The following is a 21,895-nucleotide window of genomic DNA, read 5'->3' as shown; positions in this document are numbered from 1 at the left end:
TTTTTTATGTTTGTAAATGCATTATATATGAGCTATCTTTAGTTAATTGCTATAAAATAATCACAATTTAAACTGCGTACACACACAGCAATTAAAAATGACAACCCTCACAAAATATTAATACACATAACCTGTATATTCAGAATGATTGACGTTGAAGAACGACCAATTTTAGTTCCAGGACGTGTTTTGTACGTGGAAAGATAAAAATGAAAAGTGCATAATAGTTTATGAATAATCAAACCATTTCACGTAGTGATTCCACAACATCAGAAATACATACAGAAACTTTTAATTCTTTTATTTAACACACATTTAAAAAAGTGAACCACACTATACAAATGGTTTTTCAGGTAGCAGGTAACAATGCAGAGTACACGTCTACAAACCTGTCCAACTCGTTCCTTCTTGGGATGTGCAGCTAAAATTGCACCTTTTTCCTAAATGATTTCCTTTCTTCTCTTAAAACATTTCTGAAGCCCCTATTTGTTAAGATTTCAATGTATCTTTGTTCATTTTCTTCTTCATTTAAACGTTGATAGGCAATAGCATGCTTAATGTGTAGGGTTTATTTCTGATTGGGTTTTTAAAACCTGCAATGTTTTATTTTGCGAGATTAAAGCTCAAGGTCTCTGTTTGTATGTACATTTTGAATGCATTCTGTCCATATGCAGGGCAACAGTAAAGTCTATCTCTCGCACATTAACATTCACTGACGTACACACACACTCCTCTTCTGTTAGTCCTTTTCCTTTTTAAACTCTCACATTCCCATCAACACAGGCCGAACATCAAGAGGAATGATATTTATTTCCCGAGAGACAACTTAAAAAAAGTGAGAGAGAGAGAGAGAGAGAGAGACAGACAGTAAAGACATGGAGGAGTGAAGAAATGTTTAGGCCAAGTAGCTGTAGGTGTCCTTCTCTCCGTCCACCCGCTCCAGATATTCCTTCTCTATGAGAATGTCAATGCACTTCTGCAAAAGATAACACGAGCCAAAGTTAAGTATGAGCGCTATTCTGTGCTGATACATTTTTCTGGGACTTTAGCTTATTCACCGTATCCCCCAGAGTTAGATAAGTCCATACATACCCTTTTCATCTCTGTGCGTGCCATAACTCTGTCTGACGCACCCACCGCTAGCCTAGCTTAGCACAAAGACTGGAGGTAAACGGCTCCAGCTAGCATACTGCTCCCAATAAGTGACAAAATAACGCCAACATTTTCCTATTTACATGTAGTGATTTGTATAGTCACAGCGTGTACAAATAACAAGGTCACATGAGACACAGCCGGTGATTTGCTCGCAGCACCTGAGAAGCCCCGTGGTGAGGAACAGAGAGTTCGCTCAGAGTTGGAGTAAATCACTCCGCAGAAGTAGCAGTGCTTCGCCTTCTGAGAATATAGTTCCCAGTATGTATACGGTTAGAAGATGTCTGTCTCATGTGACCTTGTTATTTGTACACGCTGTGACTATACAAATCACAACATGTAAATAGGAAAATGTTGGCGTTATTTTGTCACTTATTGGGAGCAGTATGCTAGCTGGAGCCGTTTACCTCCAGTCTTTGTGCTAAGCTAGGCTAGCGGTGGGTGCATCAGACAGTGAGATGAGAAGGGTATGTATGGACTTATCTAACTCTGGGGGATACGGTGAATAAGCTAAAGTCCCAAAAAGTCGGCGTGTTCCTTTAACCAGACTAGATTTGTAAAAGAGGAATGACTGACCTTGATGACGGGGACTCTGGGTTTAAACCGTGATGAGAGCTGGTTCAGAACCTCCGCCAGGAGTTGCTGATGCTTCAGAACCTTCCTCATCTTCATGATTCTCACTATGGCCGCCTGCACACAAGGAACACATCTTAACTTAGCATGCAATTCCCAACACACCTCACTATAATACTTGAACTATTTTTGCAATACACTTTTGGAATACCCAGAAAATCTTCTAAAAGACCTACTACAATAGTCAAAACGTGTGATGCTGTATCCCACAATGCAATGCACTCGGTTTGACCTTCCATTTTTATGGAAGCTGGTTAATTGATAAAAGAGGCAGGTGGGAATTATAGGACTGATTTCCGTAGGACTACACAAGGGCAAAGAGCCTTCTCTGTAAAGGGCTCCCAACTCTGCAACATGTTGCCAAATGAGTTTAAGGCAGTGCGTGAAATAAAGTCTTTTACATTGAAGGTAAAGCTTTAAAATAAACCCAAACTCCACGCATATTTAAATTTAATAAATGTTTGTTTTAATTAGTTATTCATGCCAGGGTTGGAAGCATCATTAAAATAGGTACAGGTCATTTAGGTATTCGCACGCTGTGATAGATCATGTTAATAATGTTAATCAAACACTGTAAACTTAAATGTACTGTTTATTCAATTTGTATCTTTGTTCTCTTGTATTTATTTGTGCTGTTGCTTCCGGCAAATTTAGATTTGCTCTGCAAGTAGTCTGGCAAAGAGCTCATTCAAGCCCATTTCTAATCCGTCGAAATCGCGGCACCAATCAGAAACGTTGGGGCGGGCTTTACACGATGACGATCGCTCTGATTGGTTTTAGGTGAGCGACGTCCGTTGGTGAAGCGCACCAACTTTTAAATGCATTATTATATTCAAATTGCAAACACATGAGGACAGTCTCCATGAAAGACCCACTGGCAGATGAACGTGCTACTACATTTCTCTCCGAAACGGTAGGAAATTAAATTAGATTTAATAGAGGATTTTAACTGTGACAAGATGATTGACAGGGCAGTTTACGTGACAGGATGCACGCGGCAGATCCGTCCGATAAAGATGACGAAGTAGAATGTCCCAAAGCTTGCCTACTTTTCTGCTACACATTCAAAAGTAAATACCTTTTCTTCACAAAAAGAGTGCATACTTTTATGGCGTAGTGTAAAGGCCTGTTCACACCGGGACGAATTTCGCGCGCGATATTCGCCGACGTTTAACGCCTCGTGACTAAACAAAGGGCGCCAATGTGAGTGTGCACACCGACGCGAAAAACGGCACGCGTAAAAGCGTCATTTTTAAAAAAACGCCTCGGGTCCGTTTTTTTGGTTTGACGCGCCGCGTCAAAAACTATCCGACCAATGAGATTGGCGCTTTTGCTCACGTGTCTGGAGCTTCTGAAGTTACAGTAAAACACAACTTGGGGGCGCTCAAACACAAAACGGTCTTGCCGAGCACACATACAGGCGAAGAAGATAGCGTCTACACTGCTGGGAAGAAATAAGACGAGGAAGATGCAAGGCAAGATGAATGTAGAGCTGCTGGCCTCGTTGGTGTCGGAACATAAAGAACTATGTCAAACGCGACTACAAAAATCTTGATAAAAGAGAACTGTTATGGAGTGGTATTGCAGAGCAAATGGGCCTTGATGGTGAGTTTCATTTTACTTAATTGTCTTTCATGTACATAGGCTTGTAACTTTTTCCCACGAACGTTTGACAATCGCGCCATCTAATGTCAGGGAATGAATTTGCATGTTCACTCGGCTCATCGTCAGCGAAAATCGCTTGGGTGTGAACACAAAAAACGCGTTGAAAAACGCTGGCGAATAACGTGCGCCGATATTCGTCCCGGTGTGTAAGGCCCTTAACTTAGGCGAATTGGGACGCAGCATATGGCTTTACACAATGACGATCGCTCTGATTGGTTTTAGGTCTATCCAGTTGCGCCCAGAGGCATTTGAGCGACGTCCGTTGGTGACGCCCCTTTGGAAATGAGTTGTTAGTGAGGCTTTGCCAGACCTTAACTCAGTTACTACTGAGAATGGTCTGGTTTTAACCAGGCTAGTAATTTGTTTATTCGTTCTTATTTTATTACTGACCGTTTACTTGTCTGTAATGTTTAAAACTTTATATTAGTTAGGCTAGTATTTGTTTTTGCTGCAATTGTAAATTGAAATGGAGTATTGTGAAATTTCATTGGAATTGTATTGTAAGGTTACATAGGTCAAAAACTATGAAAGCAATAACTTTATTTCTTTCTTTAGGCGGGGCCAGTGAATGTTTTGGCAGGGCAAGATCTGATCTACAGGCCTGACCAACCCCAGACTTTTGAAGGGTGGTGTATATAAGCAGTGTGGACAAGGATACCTGAATCAAGAGTTTCCTGTCCTCCTCAATGTTTTTATGGGTTGTTTCCTGTTCCTGTTTCTGCTCTGTCTTCATTGGCACATTAATGTTCACTCGCAGCTTTTTACTGGGAAGGAAAAGCATCAGCCATCAATATTTCACAAACGCATTTAGCTTTTACCCTGCATGATTTTAAAAACACAAAATGTAAAACACTAATTATAGATTCGTAGCTGTTGTTTGCAAGATGAGATGAGCTGTGGAGACCTACTTTTTATAGCCCAGGAAGAGTTTTATGAGGGTGTCGGGTTTGAATTCCATTTCATCCACATTCGCGTTCTCGTCCTCTAAAACCTGCATAGACACACTGATTATTATATAACTGAAAACCACTGCAAATATGCTACTATAATACATATTAGCCTGTGCTGAAGTCATCATGAAATGGCATTCACAACCCATTTTACAAATGTAAAAGCTTTTGAGAAAAAAAAAAAGTCTTCCATCAGAAAGTCCAATGGCAATTGATTTAAAAGAAGCCGTTAATTAAAAAACAATTGTGATTTCATGGTGACTTAGCAAGCATCCAATTGCTTTTTTGAATCAAGTCCAAAAAATTGCTTACCAGCAACTTGGATTTCAATAATATTTGCAAAACCTGCACCAATATGTCCTTAAAAAAAAAAAATGAAAAAAGCTGTTAGTGCACCAAATAAAAAATCTGACATTGGCGTATTGTCCCAAGTCCTCTTTTGTTTCCTTACTATTTTGATCTGTGTGCTGTCTGTCAGCTGCTGGACTGTATAAATGTCTTCTGTGTTATACTGCAGTAGAATGGCCATCTGGAACGTAGATGCCTGCATGGACACACAAACGGTCTGATGAATATTCATGCCCTATTTAAATAAAATATCTAAATACAATTAATTTAATCCCACAGATGAACCAATTCCACTATTCCACAAAAATACAGAAACACAACTCAGTTATGTTAGTGCAGTGGTTGGGGCATTCAAGTGACATATCGTGTCGTACCTGTAAGGTGTAGCGGTTTTTGAAGCAGTTGGTGACCAGTTCTCCTTTGGACAGGTGGTAAAGCCAGGTGAGTTTGCGGCCACTGTGTCTGCTGGCATAGAAGGCTGTGAACCTTTGGTAGCTCCTCTCCAACTGCATCAGAAGAGACAGATAAATTGATTTAGAAGAACCTTGAAAAGACCAAAAACAAGTGATTTACACACAAACACATTTACATTATTACCTCAGACGGCAAAGCGAAAGTGCAGGACTGCTGAAAAGGCCATGAACCCGAGCTCAACACCTGGATGCTGAAGTCCACTGGAAAACAACACAACATTCATAAGCACACATGACCATATTTGATACGGCAGCAGAGCAGAGAGAAGCTCATCCTTACAGTCTAAAGGCTCGGAGTTTGTGAGGTGCTTCTTGAACTGTTCGTTGAGGTCTTTGCTGACTCCAATGTCCTGGAACATGCGCTGGAGTTTCGATGTGTATTCAAAGCCACACGCTTGCTAAACATGACAAACCAAACTGTGTTAGACACGATGACTGAAACTACAAGAACATTCAAAAGCACAATGACACCACTAGGGCTTGGATGAGTGTTGGTATTGTTAACTAAAACTATTACAGAATGCTTTTGTTAATCGGAACAATGCTGAAATAAAATAAAGCATATTAGATGAAAAACCTAAAAAAACAAACAAATTAAATTAAGTACTAAATTACTAAAACATAAAAATAAATGAAAGCTAAATAGAAATATTTTAAATAATGAATATAAATGACAAATGAACAAAAACCTACAAAAAAAACTGAAATAAAAATGATAATATAAAAATAAAAGCTAATATTTAAAAAATATTAATATTTTAACAAAATATTAATAAAAACTATAATAGTATATAAATAATAGTACAATAACAATAGTGTTTCTTTGGCCAAACACTGCACAATAAAATTGGTAAAATAATTTTTTTTACAAAAACTTGTTTTTCATACAAATTTTCACTAAAGCACAAGAATGATATTTAAACAATTTCAGTTTTTACCAATATAACAATACATAGACTAGTAAATGGGCTATTTCGAACTACATTTTTTTAAATACTAAATTTAAATCATGTAAATGCAGCACATGGTCTTATATGAACAATTCTGATGACACATGAACATGAATTGTTAAATTAGACAATAAAATGATTAATTTAAACAGACAGTTTCAATGAATCATTCACAGAAATGACTCCAACTTCTGCATTTTTGCAACTGAAGAAAAACTAGAGAAGCTATAAATCAAAGTACAAAATACAATATTGCATCTGGTGCTGATTTTAGGACATTTAAGCTTTATGGATCATTTTAACAGATGTGTCTATTTTCATCAGCTGTGGAGGAAACTCTTGCACCTTTAGTTTGGAGATCATGCTGGCTTCTGCATCATCGCTGGCGCTGTTCTGATGGACCAGACGCTTGGCCAGCATCTTCGCATAGAACTTCTGGAACACGTCCTTGTCCTCAATGTACTTGAACACCACCATCTACAAATGAGGAAAAAGATCAATACAGACAAAACAAAGACATTATGTAAAAATGTTGCTCATAAAAGTGCTGTGCAAATTGTTTTGCCAATCACAAATCATCTGAGAACATAAAACGGACCACTTGATTCAGAGTGTCTTCGAGTTCTGCCTCCTCTGGGTTTTTGGAGCTGCAATATCAGACAGAGGTTCGATTAGATCCAGCACAGGGATCTAAAAACATTTACAGTGTATCAACAGACAAAGACAGCTGAACACACACCTCTTCTTGAGCAGAGAGTCGCAGTATCTGGCCAGTAGTTCAGGAGACTTGCTGGAGGACTGAACCATCTTGGTCACAGCATTATTATTTATGAAGCGCCCACAAGCCTGAACACAGAGAAAATACATGCTTGGATGCTTTCAATATCCAAAAAAGCTATTAGCAAAATATAGTCTTAAAGATAGGCTTCATTGATGTGTTAGTTTCATGAGATTCACCCATTTAAATTTGTTTAATTTCGAACTAAATCAGGCCAAAACTACTTTGTTTGGAGTTTGAAATAGTTGGTTTACCAGCAAACTTTACCTGGTATAGCTTTACCAGCAACCTTGCTGGTAAACACCTTCGAACTACAATTGGTCCATGGCAATTACATAATAAGTGGGTGTGGCTCTGAGGCTCCGCCTTCTTTGATGTGAAAATCAATTTCTTCTGTTCAACCCGTCGAGGTCAGACATGAGTGAACACATGAACACACTTGGAGTGCTGCTTTATACTATAAAGTTGTCATTCGAATTGAAGGCAACACTGGCGCTTTTTTCAGGTTTAATGCAGTAAAGCTTGCTTTAAAGCGATCTGCTGTATAGAATAAACGTGACTGAGTGGAGTGCCGATTGCTGAGCTCGAGCAAACATATCCACGTTGCTATGATCAGATGCTTTCTTAAAGATGAAGTGATTTCTGAGAAATCCTGTTGAAAGTGGTGGATCAGACCGAGCAGCACAACACACTTGTAGCCAATCAGCAGTAGGGGGCGTGTCCACTCGTGATGGGGGAGGAGAGAGGAGAGTGGAGAGTGAACAAGAGGGAGATTTGAAGAAAGACTGTAGAAAGAGAGATGGCTGAGAGACATTACAAAAAAGAAAAGCTCAGAGGAATATCACTGGAAAAAGAAGGGTTGTGATCAGGCAAGAGCTTCAGGACCCGTGTTAATATTAGAAAAGCTTTCCAGCGCTGGAGAGACCGAAGCAAGAAAGCCTGAAAACAGACGCTGAGGTTGTGTTGTTTCTGCTCCATATGTGAATAACATTGGCTTTTCTATGTTTCACAGATCCAAGCAATGCTGTTGTTGTAATGTTAGCTATAGTAACAGGACAATTCTGACTGTCATTGTTTGTCTGGAGCTGGTGTTTTTTTTCTTCCTTGTCATTCGTTTGTCATCTTTGCTTTATTTTTCGCAAAGCATTATTTTGCTTTGCTTCAGCTATCATAAGGAGACATCCACTCTTGCATTGCGTGGTCATGCAATTTGGGGGCGGAGCAATGAAGGGAGGGGTGTGTCCGTTTGGGTTGATTTCAAATATCAACAGTGTTTCGCTTACTGCACCTTTAACTGCTGTTTTCTCACTGCTGTCATTTATGTTGTTTATTTTGTTATTGAGAGGAAAGTGTGGCATCGGGACGTTTAGTAACAGTATACCGCGAAAAAAAAAAGGTCCAAAAAGAACTTCACTGTGAGTACATCAGAGCCTCTAGAAAATGGATCTAAAAAGCAGTCTGTGAGAGAACAGGAAACAAGACACCAGCCTATAGACATGCAATAACTTTACCCTATCAGATTAAACTATTAATTATCTAATTCAATCTTGAGTAGAGAACTAAAAGGATGGTCATACCTTGTCAAGAGCAGCCACAAAACCAGCATCATTGTTGAATGCTGACATCACCAAGGCATTGTATTTCTTGTGGACGTCCAAAATGGTCTGGACGTACATTTTGGGGTCCTTTAATAAAATGTAAAAAAAAAAGAAAAAGATCACATTAGTTTTAAGATCAGGTCTAAGGCATGATGGTTAGTTGGTTGAGGTTAACGCTATGCCAGCTTCCTTGGCTATTTTCAAGCTGAGTAACAAGTTAAAATGCTATAAAAGATGATCTCAGCTTCAGACAGTGTAATGTACATTGCAAACAAAGCTTCATACAGACTCACATTGAGAGCAGCCTCCCCACATTTCTCGATGGCTGCCAAGCCTTGATTATAAATGTGCGTTTCCAAAAGTTTCTTCAATTCTCCCAATCCATCTGTGATCCGTGACACAAGATTGTACATGCGGCCCAGATCTACAGAGAGAGAAAGATTCAATTATGGTTGAGATTTTCAATCCGAAGAACGCGCGTACATTCACTGTTTTCACTGTGGTTCACACCTTCATTTTTGTCTGCGTCCAGAAGGTTCTGGAACTCTGTGTGGAAGATCTCCAGGTGTTTCTCGATGAGAACCTGCTCACACTTCCTGGCCAGCTCATCCTGTGTGCTTTCGTGGAGGTAGACCTGCACCCTCCTCTGCTCCTCCAGCAAACGAGCCTCGGCCTACAACACATACAACACTTCAGCTTCACAATACAGCCAAACAAAGTATAACAAAATAATTATTGCATATACTTGGCCAGCCCTACTGGACACCAACAACACATTTAAGTGCACAACCCGAGTAAAAAAACAAAACAAAGTCAAGCTATTTGTGCGTCACCTTCTTCATGTACTCAGTAACAGGATTCTGTTGCAGGAACTCAGTGCTTTCCCTCGTGTAAAACCGTTCGGTGTCGGCCAGGAACTGAGTCTCAAAGTATTCCTTGTAGACAGACAGAGTCGGTCCTTTAGCGAAGGCGTCGTCCTCATTGAGACCCAACTCCACTGCGAGAGACAGAAAGAATCATCAACTGAGCAACACTTCTAAACATCTTTATCACAGACTTAAACAAACAAGCAATGAAATCCATCATGATGTAAACTAGGGCTGCAACAACTTACTAATCAATAAAATGTATTATTGATAATGAAACGAATTTGATAATCGATTAGTCACGTCTGCGCGCCGTGCTCGTAAACCATCAGCCAGTTACGCCTCTTTACAGTAGTGAATAACTCATTTCTATGGACAAAACGCATATGTAAAATAGTGGAGAACACAGAGTGAGCTTCTGCGGGAAAGGCACACGATGCAAGCTGTCCGAAACATGAGAATGCTTTATATTTATGAGTGCTTCAAACTAAAGCCTAAGCGGTTATCGCGCCTTGCCCTCTCGTGCTCTGACAGATGCGTGTGCGGTTTAATTGCTTTTGACACGCATTTTCCTCAGCCCTTAACTTAGAAAGTATGGCGAGTATTCACTTTTGCATATTCTGACAAGAGTCATTAACCTTCACAGACAACGAGCGCTGGTGGGTGCATACGTGTAAAACAGAAGGAGCTCAGTAGAATAGGAGCGTAAAAATTCTGACTAAAATACACTTTTTGCTTAATTTTTGTTAGACATTATGTGTAGTCTTAAAAAGTAATCATATTTATGAGAGCAGTAACAGTAAAGGCACTATTGTTGGAATAGCCCATTAATGTAATACAATTACTGTTCAGACGAGTGAATGTGTTTTCATACCTTGTACAAGTTAACATCCTGTATAAGCATACTGTAGTTAGTAAACACGGATGTTCAATGGCTTGTGTGACGTGCAAAAATGACAAGAAAGTGAGTAAATGCAGAATTTATATTTTTGGATGAACGAACCATTTACAGTTTGGGGACAGTCATTTTTAAACGCTTTCTTGCGATTAGAACTGTGATTGATTGAATTGATCATCTGAAGCGCATGTGCTGGAACGACGCTCCAAAAAAGTGTAAGCGCAAACAGCCAGATCACATTTAGTTTTAGTAATATGATTATTCAAAGCGTTTTAGATGGTTTATTCTTATTTGTATAGTGCATTAATAGCGGGAGAGGCGGAGCACCGGGAGAGTCAGTGCGTGTGTGGCTTGTCTAAAGATTTAACTAATGCCTACACTGTCTTGTCTAGAGATTTAATTTACATTGTCTTTTCTAGAGATTTAATTAACATTGTCTTGTCTAGAGAATTTAACTAATGCCTACACTCAAAGCGCAAGTGCTTGAGAAATTTTTTTTTAATTTACTGAGTGTGTCTTGTCTAGAGATTTAACTAATGCTTACATTTAAAGCGTGAGTGCATGAGAAACATTTTTTAGGTTTACAGAGTTTCAGTGACATTGCTACATTAAACTACTATATATAATGTTGAATATAATGTATAATAATGCAACGGGGGAATATTTGTGGACCCTGATAATAATTAAATAATAATAAAGTAATAATAAAAATAAACTCTTTATTTTGGCTTAAAATATCACGATCGTATCGGGAGTTCAGTATCACGATTTGTATTGAATCGAGAATATCGTTACACCCCTAATGTATAATACTTTTAAAAGATTTTTCATTCGATTAATTAAAAATAATCTACAGATTAATCGATTATCAAAATAATCATTAGTTGCAGCCCCTGATGTAAACGATGCCGCACCATAGGACTGGACCACTCCACTGATGAGTCTCGTGTTGATGGTTTCTCCGTTCCTCTCCTTCTCTATCAGCTTCAATACTGCATTGGTGACCTAAGAACAAAGGTACCAAAAAAAATACACTTATTAGCGTTAAGCACTTTTCCTAATATATGACGTTTCCCGTTTCCAACCGTACCTGCTTATTCAGAGGCCGAAACAAACATTCCCTCCACGTCACCAGAGCGAGCTGGAAAAACACCCACACACAGACACACAGAACATTCACAAGACATACATATCATGACATCAGATGGATTGAAATGTTGCTGCATTGCAGAAGAAAAGCAAGAAACACTCACAGAGTAGATTTCATAGATCCCTTTCCGGCCCTCGTCACACTCCCGGCGCACCCAGTGGCGGTTGAGATAAGCACAGATCCCATTGAGCACTTTACTGGAGAACCTGTAATCCTCCCACTGCTGCGTGTAGAACTTCAGAACGCTCTCGTCCATCAGATCCTCTCCATCCTGAGGGAAACAGTCAAATATATACAGATTCACCGGGAGTTAAGGGTACTACCCGACCTAACCAATCCCACTAATCTCACATTTAAATGTCCCCTGAAGAAAGAGAGAGTGATTGGGGATAACAAATATAATGTTGTTGGCTATACAAGAATTGTATTTATTATTTTTGTCTTATGATACTGCCAACACAATAAAACATGTCAGAGAAAAATTTGCTAAATTATATATGACATATGTCACTCAAAATTATAAACTTAAAATAATTTTAAGGCGAGACACTACAGGTGAATAGGGTCACATTTTTAACTAGCAGATATCACCATGAAACTTTCCCAGTTGATTACCTACATTAAGATGAGAAAAAAAATGTATTACAAGTTTTCTGTAATGTTTAAATATGCAAATTAGGCAATATCTCATTAAATATGCACTAATTTGCATATAAAAAAAAAACGAAATCTGAGTATTGGATAAAGCCAGGTTAAAAATGATTTTTTCATTGTGTTCACATATTAGATGGGAAAAAAATTACAGAGGGATTTATGGATATCTACTTTTGTTATCTGTAAATCAGAATATACTGTCAATAGCCTTAAAAAATAAAATGGAATTTTTGGAATAAAATGTTATATAAATCAGGCTAGGAATAATATATTTACAAATCCCTCTGTAAATGTCTTCATATTATAACTAGGTACAAGACTGGAAAGTTTGGTGTGTATAGGTGCTACTGAAGTGGAGATTTCGGACTTGGAGTATGAGAGAAAAGTCATTTTGAGAAAACGGGCTTTAAAGATTTATCATCAGCCAATGAGATTGCGCATTCAGCCCTTTTACTTTCACGATTGGTTGCTGATAAAAAGGAAATGACCATATTTGGATCCGACAGCATTGTACAGGAGAGAGCTCTATCCAGCAGTGCATGTGATGACAGGGAGCAGACAGCCATCGCGGAGCAGCGGGATGATTAAGAACGGCAACTTTTGTTGAATTTATGAGAAATCTACAGACGCAAACAGACAAAGTGTAGTAAAATAAAGACCTAAATGTGTATTTCTGACTTTTTTTCCACCACAAGTCTGAAAGAAGACAAATGTTATTAAAGACAAATATCCAAAAATCTCAAAATGGACCAATAAAAAAAACAACAATGTTTTTGCCTGCCGTGTCTCGCCTTAAATAACCATGCAAGTACAGAATTTCACTGGCTGACAATGGTTTCAGTAGCTTACATCTCTCCACCTAAATCCACCCACAAAGGCTGAATGTTCTCTCTGAAGGTGCACTTGTGGACGGGATGCAAAGAACACATCTTGCCAGGTCGCTCAGTCGGAGCCGGAAACTGGGAACTGTGTTAACAGTTTCACTGCAGAAAGTTTTGATCACTTCAAGTTCAAGTGCGGATACTTGTGGCTATTGTCAGACCGCCCGCTCCCGTCCAAAGTACACCAGAGTTACCGATCACTACAGTCTTTCATTGGGAAATTTAATCTCGCACCGCAAGGAATCGGATCAGGTCCCGCGGTTCCCCGCTTTCACACTTGATTCAATTGCCTGGTCCAAACCAGAGTTCGACTGCTCTCGCTGGAGTGAGTTCACATTATATTATTTGGGTCCGAACCGCAGTTTATTTGCGTTATCAAAGCACAAAAACGAATAGCATTGCTCAAAACCATAGACTGTAAAAAAATATGGATGTAGTTTCCGTGACGTCACCCGTAGGTTTCTGAAGAGCATTTTTGATGCCCAAAGTGGCCGTCGCCATCTTGGCAGTGTGTCACCGCACGTCACTCCCGGATAACCGAAAATGGGATTAGCTGACCTGACGCTAACAGACAGCAGACAAACGGCTAGTAGTGACATCAGCTGCAATCCACCTGTCACTCAAGTGGCCACGCCCTAAATTATGCAGAACTTTAAGGCTTAATATAATTTAAACAGATGAGTTATAACAAAAAATTCACCCCCTCACAGTTGTCATTAAAGGGCAAAATTAGCTATATAGACCAAAAGCACTTTTTGTACCAGGCTGTAAACATGTTTTTTTCTGCTGTAAAGTTGGGCATATTAACATGGGGAGTTTATGGGATTGACTGTCTTTTGGAGCCTGTCTCTAGTGGCCAGTCGATGAACTGCAGTTTAAGTCACTTCCGTGTCGGATTCAAGAGAGAGACTGGAAGGTTGCCGCTTGCTCAAAACTATTATATCTTGTTTTAATTTTTTAACCTATAATTTTGTTTTCAAAGCATCAGCACATAATGGCACTTGCGTCTATTTTCCACGAACGTACTGCAAATGCTCTAAAGACTGCTGGAGTCCATTTGTGAAATGACTTCTGCATTCTCTCCGCTTGCAAAGCATCAGTCACGCTTGTCAGGAAAGTGAGTGAGACGCACACAAACACACAGTTTTATCGAAACATACGTTATCAACAGCAGGTCACTTCGACTTTAATTTAGGACAATTGTGTTCATCTCAGCAGTGAACTGTACTCCAGACCACCATTTTTATGCGGACTCGGGTACGGTTCACAGGCGTTCACATCATCCGAACAAACTGAACTCTGATGTCAGTCAAACCTAGTGTGAAAACACCCTAAATTAATCCAGTGTTTTTGAATGAGGATTCTTTACCTTGGCTATTGTTGTAACTGGTCTATAGGTACTTCACAAAGCATCTACTTTGGGGGTTTCTTTAGGACAAAATGTTTATGGTACTTAAACAATATTTTTTAGAGAGTCTTAGTGGATTTGTAAGCTTTTTTTTTGTCAAATTCCATTAAATAAATAATAATAATAATAATCATAATCATTTAGACTTACTTTGGTCATAAACAACTGTGTAGTTCTGAATCTGAATTTCTTGGGTTAAATGCTGTGAATTTGTTTCACTGGGTGAAACAATGGATCCTAAAAGACATTGTTACTTAACAAATCTGATTTTTTTTGGTAAATTGGTTTAAATTTTAAGTCACTGGTATGAAGTCCCAATGAAAACTTGATTTTCAAATAGAAAGCCATTCTTTTACATTATTTCACAATATAATTTTTTCCACTGTATTTTAATCAAATAAATGCAGCCTTGCTATTAAAAAAAATCTGACAAACCCCAGTATTTTGAATGGTAGTTTATCTGACCCAAACAAAACACAACGCATCTATTCCTGCGATGTACCTTTAGTAAGTTGGTAAGGTAATTCTTCAGAAATTCCTTCAATCTCTTGTAGAGTTCCAGCCCCACGAACTGAGCTCCTCCGGGTGTTGGGGTCTTCTTCGAAGGTTTGGATGGGGGGGCACCAGCACCGCGGGCCTGATTCGACTGATGCACACTAGTGCAATAATTATACACGTGACTGAAAGACATGGGGTTAAGGCCACAACAGACACTGGACGAGTTTTTGAACCAAGCTAGAAATGACATTGCAATTGAGGATACGTGTAGAGCTCCATGTAGCGTGACTTGGCCATGCTCTGGCGGGTGTACACCTGCTGTATTCCCGCCCGCAGATCATCCCAGATCTGGTCCAGCCCGATCTGCTTCAGACCGTGAGGGGTCTGTGTCCGGTTAGACGACATCCTCTCTTCCTCTCGGCCCTGCCGCTGTGAGTCTGACGCTCCTCCTGATGTTTGATTGGTTCTTGTGCCTGTCACTCAAGAGCTACTCCTCCATAGGGTCAAGCGGTGAGAGAGGATGAAGAGGGTCGGACCCTCAGGGAACAGCGACAGACAGGAAAGAAACCTGCGAGGAACAAGGAAGAGAGATACAATTAGATACGATTAATTGCATTTCGGCAAGCGAGTCTGTCCTGGATGTAGCTTGTGTCCAAAAATCTGAGAAAACTAACAGAAACCTGCCAGCAGCTGAAGAATCTGCTGATAGATCTCAAATAGACACAGCAGCAGTTTTTCCTGGGACCAACATTCCTTGTATGGAATCTACTGTTCATTATATCCTGGGGTTCCCTTCTTGTATCCATGGCAACAACTCAAGGAACAGAAAAAAATTCCGCTAGGAGCTCTGAGATGCAGCCGGTGCTGTAACCAAGCAAATTACCAGCGTTCTGCCATCAGATCATGACTTACAGTGATTCACTCAGGCAGAACACCACACCTGTGGGACAGCAGAACATCTGGACTCGCAATGATCTTCAATAACTTCATTACAAAACATCACCAGAACAGCTGAACGGTGATTACATCATACAGCCACTCTAATTGTTTTTGTAGCACAAACATAATAATACATATTATGGATAATATCTTACCTATTATATATAAATACTAATATATTACCTTTTTATTATTTCATCTATTAGAAAATTAAATAAATATTAAAATGAAATATAGCCTAATATATATATATATATATATATATATATATATATATATATAAATAAAAAATAGAAAATTATAATTCATATATATAAATATATATACAAACAATTTTAAAGTTAATTTTGAGGCAAAGGGGGTAGTTAAAACTACATTTTCAATTATTACCCTTTCATGAAAAAATAATATTAGCTTTTTTATTATTTCATATATTACAGATATAATAGATAACATGTTATATACTATAGATAATTATTGTTTTATTAATTATCTATTGTTAGATATAATAGAATAATAATAATTCATATATATAATAATAATTGTATATATTATATCAGTAGTGTGTGTATCATATTGTATGTGATTACAAACAAATAAAAAAATGATTCAGACACATTGCTATCCTAACTTACATTAATGAACTATAGTGTCCTGCACCCACCACTAGTAAAAAAATATACAAAATTACATGAATCATTTTTGGTTTGACTATATATATATATATATATATATATGAACAATTTTAAAAAGTTAATTTCGCAATAAAAAGTATAGTTCTAAATCTAAATTTGCAATTACTCGTTCATGATTTTTTATTATTTGATCTATTACGTCTATAATAAATAATAGTGCATGTGTGTGTGTGTGTGTGTGTATGTATATATATATATATATATAGTTGCAATTATTACCTGTTCATGAAACTGTCAAAAACAAAAAGCAGAAAAACATCTATGTTCTGTCCTGTTTTTCCATCTCTGAACTCTTCTGATCTCTGCTAAACTCTGATTTCTGATCTCTCCACATCTCTGCTGAACTATAACAACTCCCTCATTTTATAGAGCCTCACCTCGTGATGTTTTTGAGCCCCTGTCTTCTACACTGAGAGTGAGCGACATGTCTAGAACCAGCATCATTTCACTGTGAGCGATCTAGATTAGTCGGGTCACTCGTAGAGCATCGAGAAGAGCTAATGAGGGCGATTCATTTGTTTCCAATCACCGCGGTGCTCGAGCTTTAAAGCAATGCTGATGTTTCCGTATACCGGTCACTCCTTAACCATCCAAAAATATCCCAGATTTAAAAGTTGCTTAATGTGTGTGCTTCAGGCAAACACAATCTGACTGATGAGGCCTCACATCAAAACACAGCACAGACACTCTGTAAACACGTAGAGATCCGTTAATACAAGTCAGGAGAACATAAGCACACAATGCAGTAGGAATTATGATATCAATATATTAGTCATCGCCTACAACTGTGTGTGTTTGTGTTCAGGATTAAAGCTAAAGCTAACGGCTAATCTCGCGCTCTTACCATCATCCAGAAAGAACGACAAACGTACACATGAGTCTCCAACACCACTCCGGATCCCTATTAAGAATATCCCCTTTTATATCTCAGACGCGTATGTGGCGATCTTTATTTTTACTAAGAAAATAAAAAGAAGAACGCCGAAACAACGAACACAGAAAAAACTCCGTCAGCGCGTGCTCACGGAAACACTGTCCCTCCGGAAACAGAGACACACTCCGTCAGAGTGCGCGCCGCTCGGAAACAGCTGCTGTGGTCGAAGGTTCCGCGTAACTTTTTTTCCCCGTGTCATACCAATTATGCAATAATAATTATATGAATAAAATAACTGATTATTATGGACTTTGACCGCACACGTGGGTTCAAACGTTCTCAATTTCAGAAGTAGTTAAATCTCACTGGACATAATTCAGTACACAACGACAATTACCTCAAAACATGTATTAGATACATCGCAGTTTGTCATCCATTGGTCAATAGTATAGCATAACTTTCATTTGAAAATAACTTTTAATTTTCACTGGCTGCTTTTTCCCACTAAAATGTGCCATGCATTATGAATGGTATCATATGATAGCCTGTATGGTAATCATCATATATTATACATCTATCAAAGTATCGTTGTAATATCTATACGTTTACCATACCACCACAGTACAATTTTGAAAGGATCCAAACAAAGAGTTTGATGTAGACAGACTCAAATGTTGTGAAATCAAAACTTCCCACACTGTAAAATTACATAGTTATGACAACATATGTTTTGACATTGCTTTAACGCATCAGAATAAGTTAGGCAAAGTTATACACGATTCAACAATCAGTTAAAAAGTCAGTTTAATGTAATTTAAGTTGAAATGACTTAAACATCCAAGTTGATTGTACTTAAAAATGTAAGGCAGCAACTTTTTCTTTTTCTACAGTAGAGCATTTACTGAAACAAAGCAGTTTGGTGCAAGAGATCTTGACTAACATTATAGACAGACTTTAGATGGAAAGAAATAAAATGATCAAAACGTATTTGTCCCTTTTCAGATTAACATGGACTATAATGATAATAATCATTAACAACACAATCAGTTCCTAATGAAAGGACTATATAATAAACTGTATCGTCAGTGTCACTCATTTGCTAAAAATAAAATAAAATAAAATAAAATAAAAATCATGTTTTTTTGTTGCAAAAACAATCCAGTAGTTTATTGAGATTTGCAATGTGTTCATTATTGGAGGGTCAGTTTCTTTGCAACCCTCAGCGTCTCAAGAGCATTTTCAAAAAAAGAACAACAGAACAAATGATTGCATTACGTTATAATAAAATAACAATGTAATTCTGACGTGACACCACAGACAAACCTTAATAAATATGCAATTGTGTTCATTTAAAAGACCAAACAATGTGGTGATGCATGGAGACCATTTCAAACACATTCATTAACGAAACAACTCAAAACGTACAGAAAGCAACATTATTGTAGTGCTTTATTACAAACCAGGTTTTGTAATCTATCTGATGGTTGAATAATACTCTTGTTAGTGGATTCACATGAGCAGAGAGGGCAAACTCTTATGACACCATGTTAATAAATTGCCAGAAATACAGAAATGCTCCATTGCCCAATTTAGGCATAGTTAAGAAATAAAAATGACTTAACCAAGCACAACGAAGACGATATTAAAAATGGGTTTGTACATAAATTTGTGCTGCTGCGGCTGATTTCAAATAAGCAGTGCATTAAACTGCAAACACACACACACACAAAAGTAATCTTTCTCCTATATTAACATGTAAGTGCCATCAAATCTGTCTCAAAATCCATGCTTGGCCAGAAGAAACCTTGAACCTTTGAGGCACATTAAAAGACATTGGAGCAAATGAACCATTCATAATCTTTTACTACTGAACACATCTGAACTAAAACCTCTATCTAGAGTTTTCATGAGTTTTAAAGAGCATTCTCCTTATAAAAACCCTCTAAACTGCCTGTCATGTTTTCCAGAGGTTGAACAAGCACTTATGGAGAAACAGATAAATAACACTGAATTCTGATAACAATAAAGAACATTTACAATGAGATACAAAAGTGCTGCATTAACATTGATGAATGATTCAGAAATGCCATTGGCTGATGACCATGCTACAATATATTATTGTCCTGAAGATGCTGAAAACAAAATGTTAAATACAATCAAATGTCATTATCGGAAACATAATTGTGCATTCTTTACACATTCCGTTTTGTGCCATTGGAGTATTTGGTGTGTTCGTGTTTGCTGAACACACATCAAATGCATTTGTTAAGAGACCAGTATTGCAATGATAAAAATGCAGCAGTTGTTGTTGTTTTTTTAATATTCCTGTCATGTGTGCATGGGATGAATTTGATCTTACAGAAGTCCTTGTGCTGTACTTGCTCACATACAAAATAATTACAGAACAGACATGCCAGTCAGTGCACAGACTTGCCAAGTGTCCATTTCACATCGGCTACCGAAAAAACTCTTGCCCTTTACGCATCCCTCAGGGTATCCACGTCAGAGAACGAGGCTAAATGAACCACTCCTTCTTGCTCTCGTCGATGGTCTCTGTGAAGGCGGGGTCATTGACGATGATGGCGGCGTCGGCGCAGTCGGCAGACTCCGCCCCCTTGGCCTCGTTTGTGTGGTAGGAGCCCTTGTGACGGAACATGTGACGCACCAGAAACACCAGCGTGCAGAGGATGGTGAAAATCACCACTGCGATGATGCCTACGTGAGACAGAATGATATTAAAACCATGATTGTTTTGATAAATTGTTGTTAATATCAATTTAGAAATATTGTACACCAATGATAAGATGTCAAAGCCTATGAAATATAATCTACACAAGTCAGCACATGAAGTCACATATACTTGGATAATACACATTCGTTGGTTGATGGGTTGTATCATCTTCACAGGCTATTACTATTCAACAAACAATACAATAGATACAAATATTTTATAATATCCAACTTATAAAAAAAAAAAAAAATGTGTATATACACTACTCTATAAAACTCTACTCTTGTTTTTCTGGGACCGTCTTACAAAATAAGGGCCAGATTTACTAAACAGGGCAAATTAGCATGAGGGCGCAATCCCAAAAAAGTGCAGATGGAAGTGGGAAAGTTAAGCGCGTGATCTACTGACGACTCGCAAATTAAAGAACACAGACGCAGCCGGATCATTTCCATAATGACCAACGCAATCTACCAATTAGCATCTGGTTTAAGACTAGCTTTTTTGGGGAGGTAATTAATGGCGCAAACACCAGTAAATTGACTAGCGCAAACCTTAGTAAATCACCTTGCATGATTCATTTAAATATTCTCCTCTCATAAATGTTGCGTCTGAAAGGGAAACTCCTACAAATGCATATGCAATAAAGTCAGCCGCAAAAATAACCCTGTCCATGCCTTTTCAGTGCTCATTTTTCACTGCGTGTCTTTAGTAAATCCTGACAGTGTTTTTTTAACGGCAAAAGAGGGTTTACGCTGGCGCGAGCTGTAAGTAGATCTTTTTAAATCTAAGTCTTTCAAAGTTTAGCCTGATAAAAAAAAAATTCTCATGAGATTAACAATTAGACAGACCAAAAGTATGTTTTACAGACAGGTTTCTTGCTAACACAAATATGTTCTAAGAATGTTTTGCAACCGTTAAAGGTATAGCGGAGGATTTTCTTTTTCCGGGTGGATCATCAAGACTATTGGTCCTCCTAAGTGTCAATCATTCTGGTGATATGTTTACGTAAGGCCGTCGTACGTGCTCGTGCACACGATTCACACGATGGCGTGCGCTCAAAACACAGGTTGGGCTTCCCACTGATGCCTCAGTCGCGAAGTTTCTACTTGACAGGTCAAGTTTGGCATGCTATTTGGAGAAATCCTTTTAAAATCACTGCTAGTAAAAGTTAATGTAAGCTATGATTAGCTCGTGCATGCTCTCTCGTGCACACGTTTAATAGGCGTTCCCTCTCGGGAGCAGGTAGAGTGTTGCGCATGTGCATTTTTTCAAAAAGTGGAGAGGGCGGTTCTTTTCTAAAATTCGGGAAAATCCTCCGCTATACCTTTAAGTTATGAAAACATTATTTCTGAATGTTCTCTGACCGTTCACAATGTCCAGTGTTTTAAATATTCTATAAGCGTTTTTTTCTTAATTATGCGAACATTAATGGAACATTCCATTTTGCAAACATTCTGGGATTGTTACTTTTGAAAGTTCTCTGAACATTCTAAACATTTAAAAATGTTAGACGAACATTTAAAAAAAAAAATTAAATGAAAGGTGTAGATCATGTTTTTGAGCTAATGTTTTGAGAACATTATTAAAGACCAGATAATGTTGAACAAACACTCATGGAAGAATGTGTGTTCATAATCATAACTTTGAAAGATCCTCTGCAAAATGTTTGGAAAGTTCTGAGAACATTCCTGTTAGCTGGGTTAGTGCTGATAACACACATCGCAAGTGCTCTGTATTGTTGTGCACATTTAAAT

At 38.2% G+C, this 21,895-nt stretch overlaps 2 protein-coding genes across 2 annotated transcripts in view; both read right to left on the bottom strand.

Moving 5' to 3' along the window:
- Positions 1 to 286: 286 nt before the first annotated feature.
- cul1a (cullin 1a) lies at positions 287 to 17,648 on the bottom strand. The gene is made up of 22 exons (XM_084411982.1): positions 17,381 to 17,648; positions 15,168 to 15,470; positions 14,907 to 15,084; positions 11,565 to 11,732; positions 11,402 to 11,452; positions 11,226 to 11,316; positions 9,381 to 9,544; positions 9,058 to 9,220; positions 8,841 to 8,971; positions 8,527 to 8,634; positions 6,911 to 7,017; positions 6,770 to 6,818; positions 6,517 to 6,648; positions 5,502 to 5,619; positions 5,346 to 5,422; positions 5,123 to 5,254; positions 4,852 to 4,944; positions 4,713 to 4,760; positions 4,359 to 4,441; positions 4,109 to 4,214; positions 1,729 to 1,842; positions 287 to 976 (listed from the first exon to the last, which is right to left on the bottom strand). The coding sequence occupies exons 2-22, from the start codon at positions 15,305 to 15,307 to the stop codon at positions 896 to 898; spliced, it is 2,334 nt and encodes a 777-aa protein (XP_084268108.1). The 5' UTR covers positions 15,308 to 15,470; positions 17,381 to 17,648; the 3' UTR covers positions 287 to 895.
- A 438-nt stretch (positions 17,649 to 18,086) lies between these two features.
- cntnap2b (contactin associated protein 2b) overlaps positions 18,087 to 21,895 on the bottom strand; it is a 42,296-nt gene continuing 38,487 nt past the window's right edge. Inside the window, exon 25 of the mRNA XM_084411981.1 lies at positions 18,087 to 20,125. Within this exon, the coding sequence (XP_084268107.1) occupies positions 19,926 to 20,125 (200 nt within the window). The 3' untranslated portion in view covers positions 18,087 to 19,925. The remainder of the gene's footprint in view (positions 20,126 to 21,895) is intronic.

The sequence above is a fragment of the Rutilus rutilus genome (genome assembly GCF_951802725.1).
Source record: "Rutilus rutilus genome assembly, chromosome: 6".
Classification (NCBI taxonomy): Eukaryota; Metazoa; Chordata; class Actinopteri; order Cypriniformes; family Leuciscidae; genus Rutilus; species Rutilus rutilus.
Note: the sequence above shows the minus strand (reverse complement) of the source record. Positions and strands in the feature narration are given on the sequence as shown.

Coding starts and splice junctions, on each gene's coding strand:
- cul1a (XM_084411982.1), bottom strand. CDS start 15,307: ATGTCGTCTAACCGGACACAGACCCCTCACGGTCTGAAGCAGATCGGG. Junction 8,972..9,057: donor GGACGCAGACAAAAATGAAG/GTGTGAACCACA, acceptor CTCTCTCTGTAG/ATCTGGGCCGCATGTACAAT. Junction 7,018..8,526: donor TTGTGGCTGCTCTTGACAAG/GTATGACCATCC, acceptor CTCTGTGTTCAG/GCTTGTGGGCGCTTCATAAA.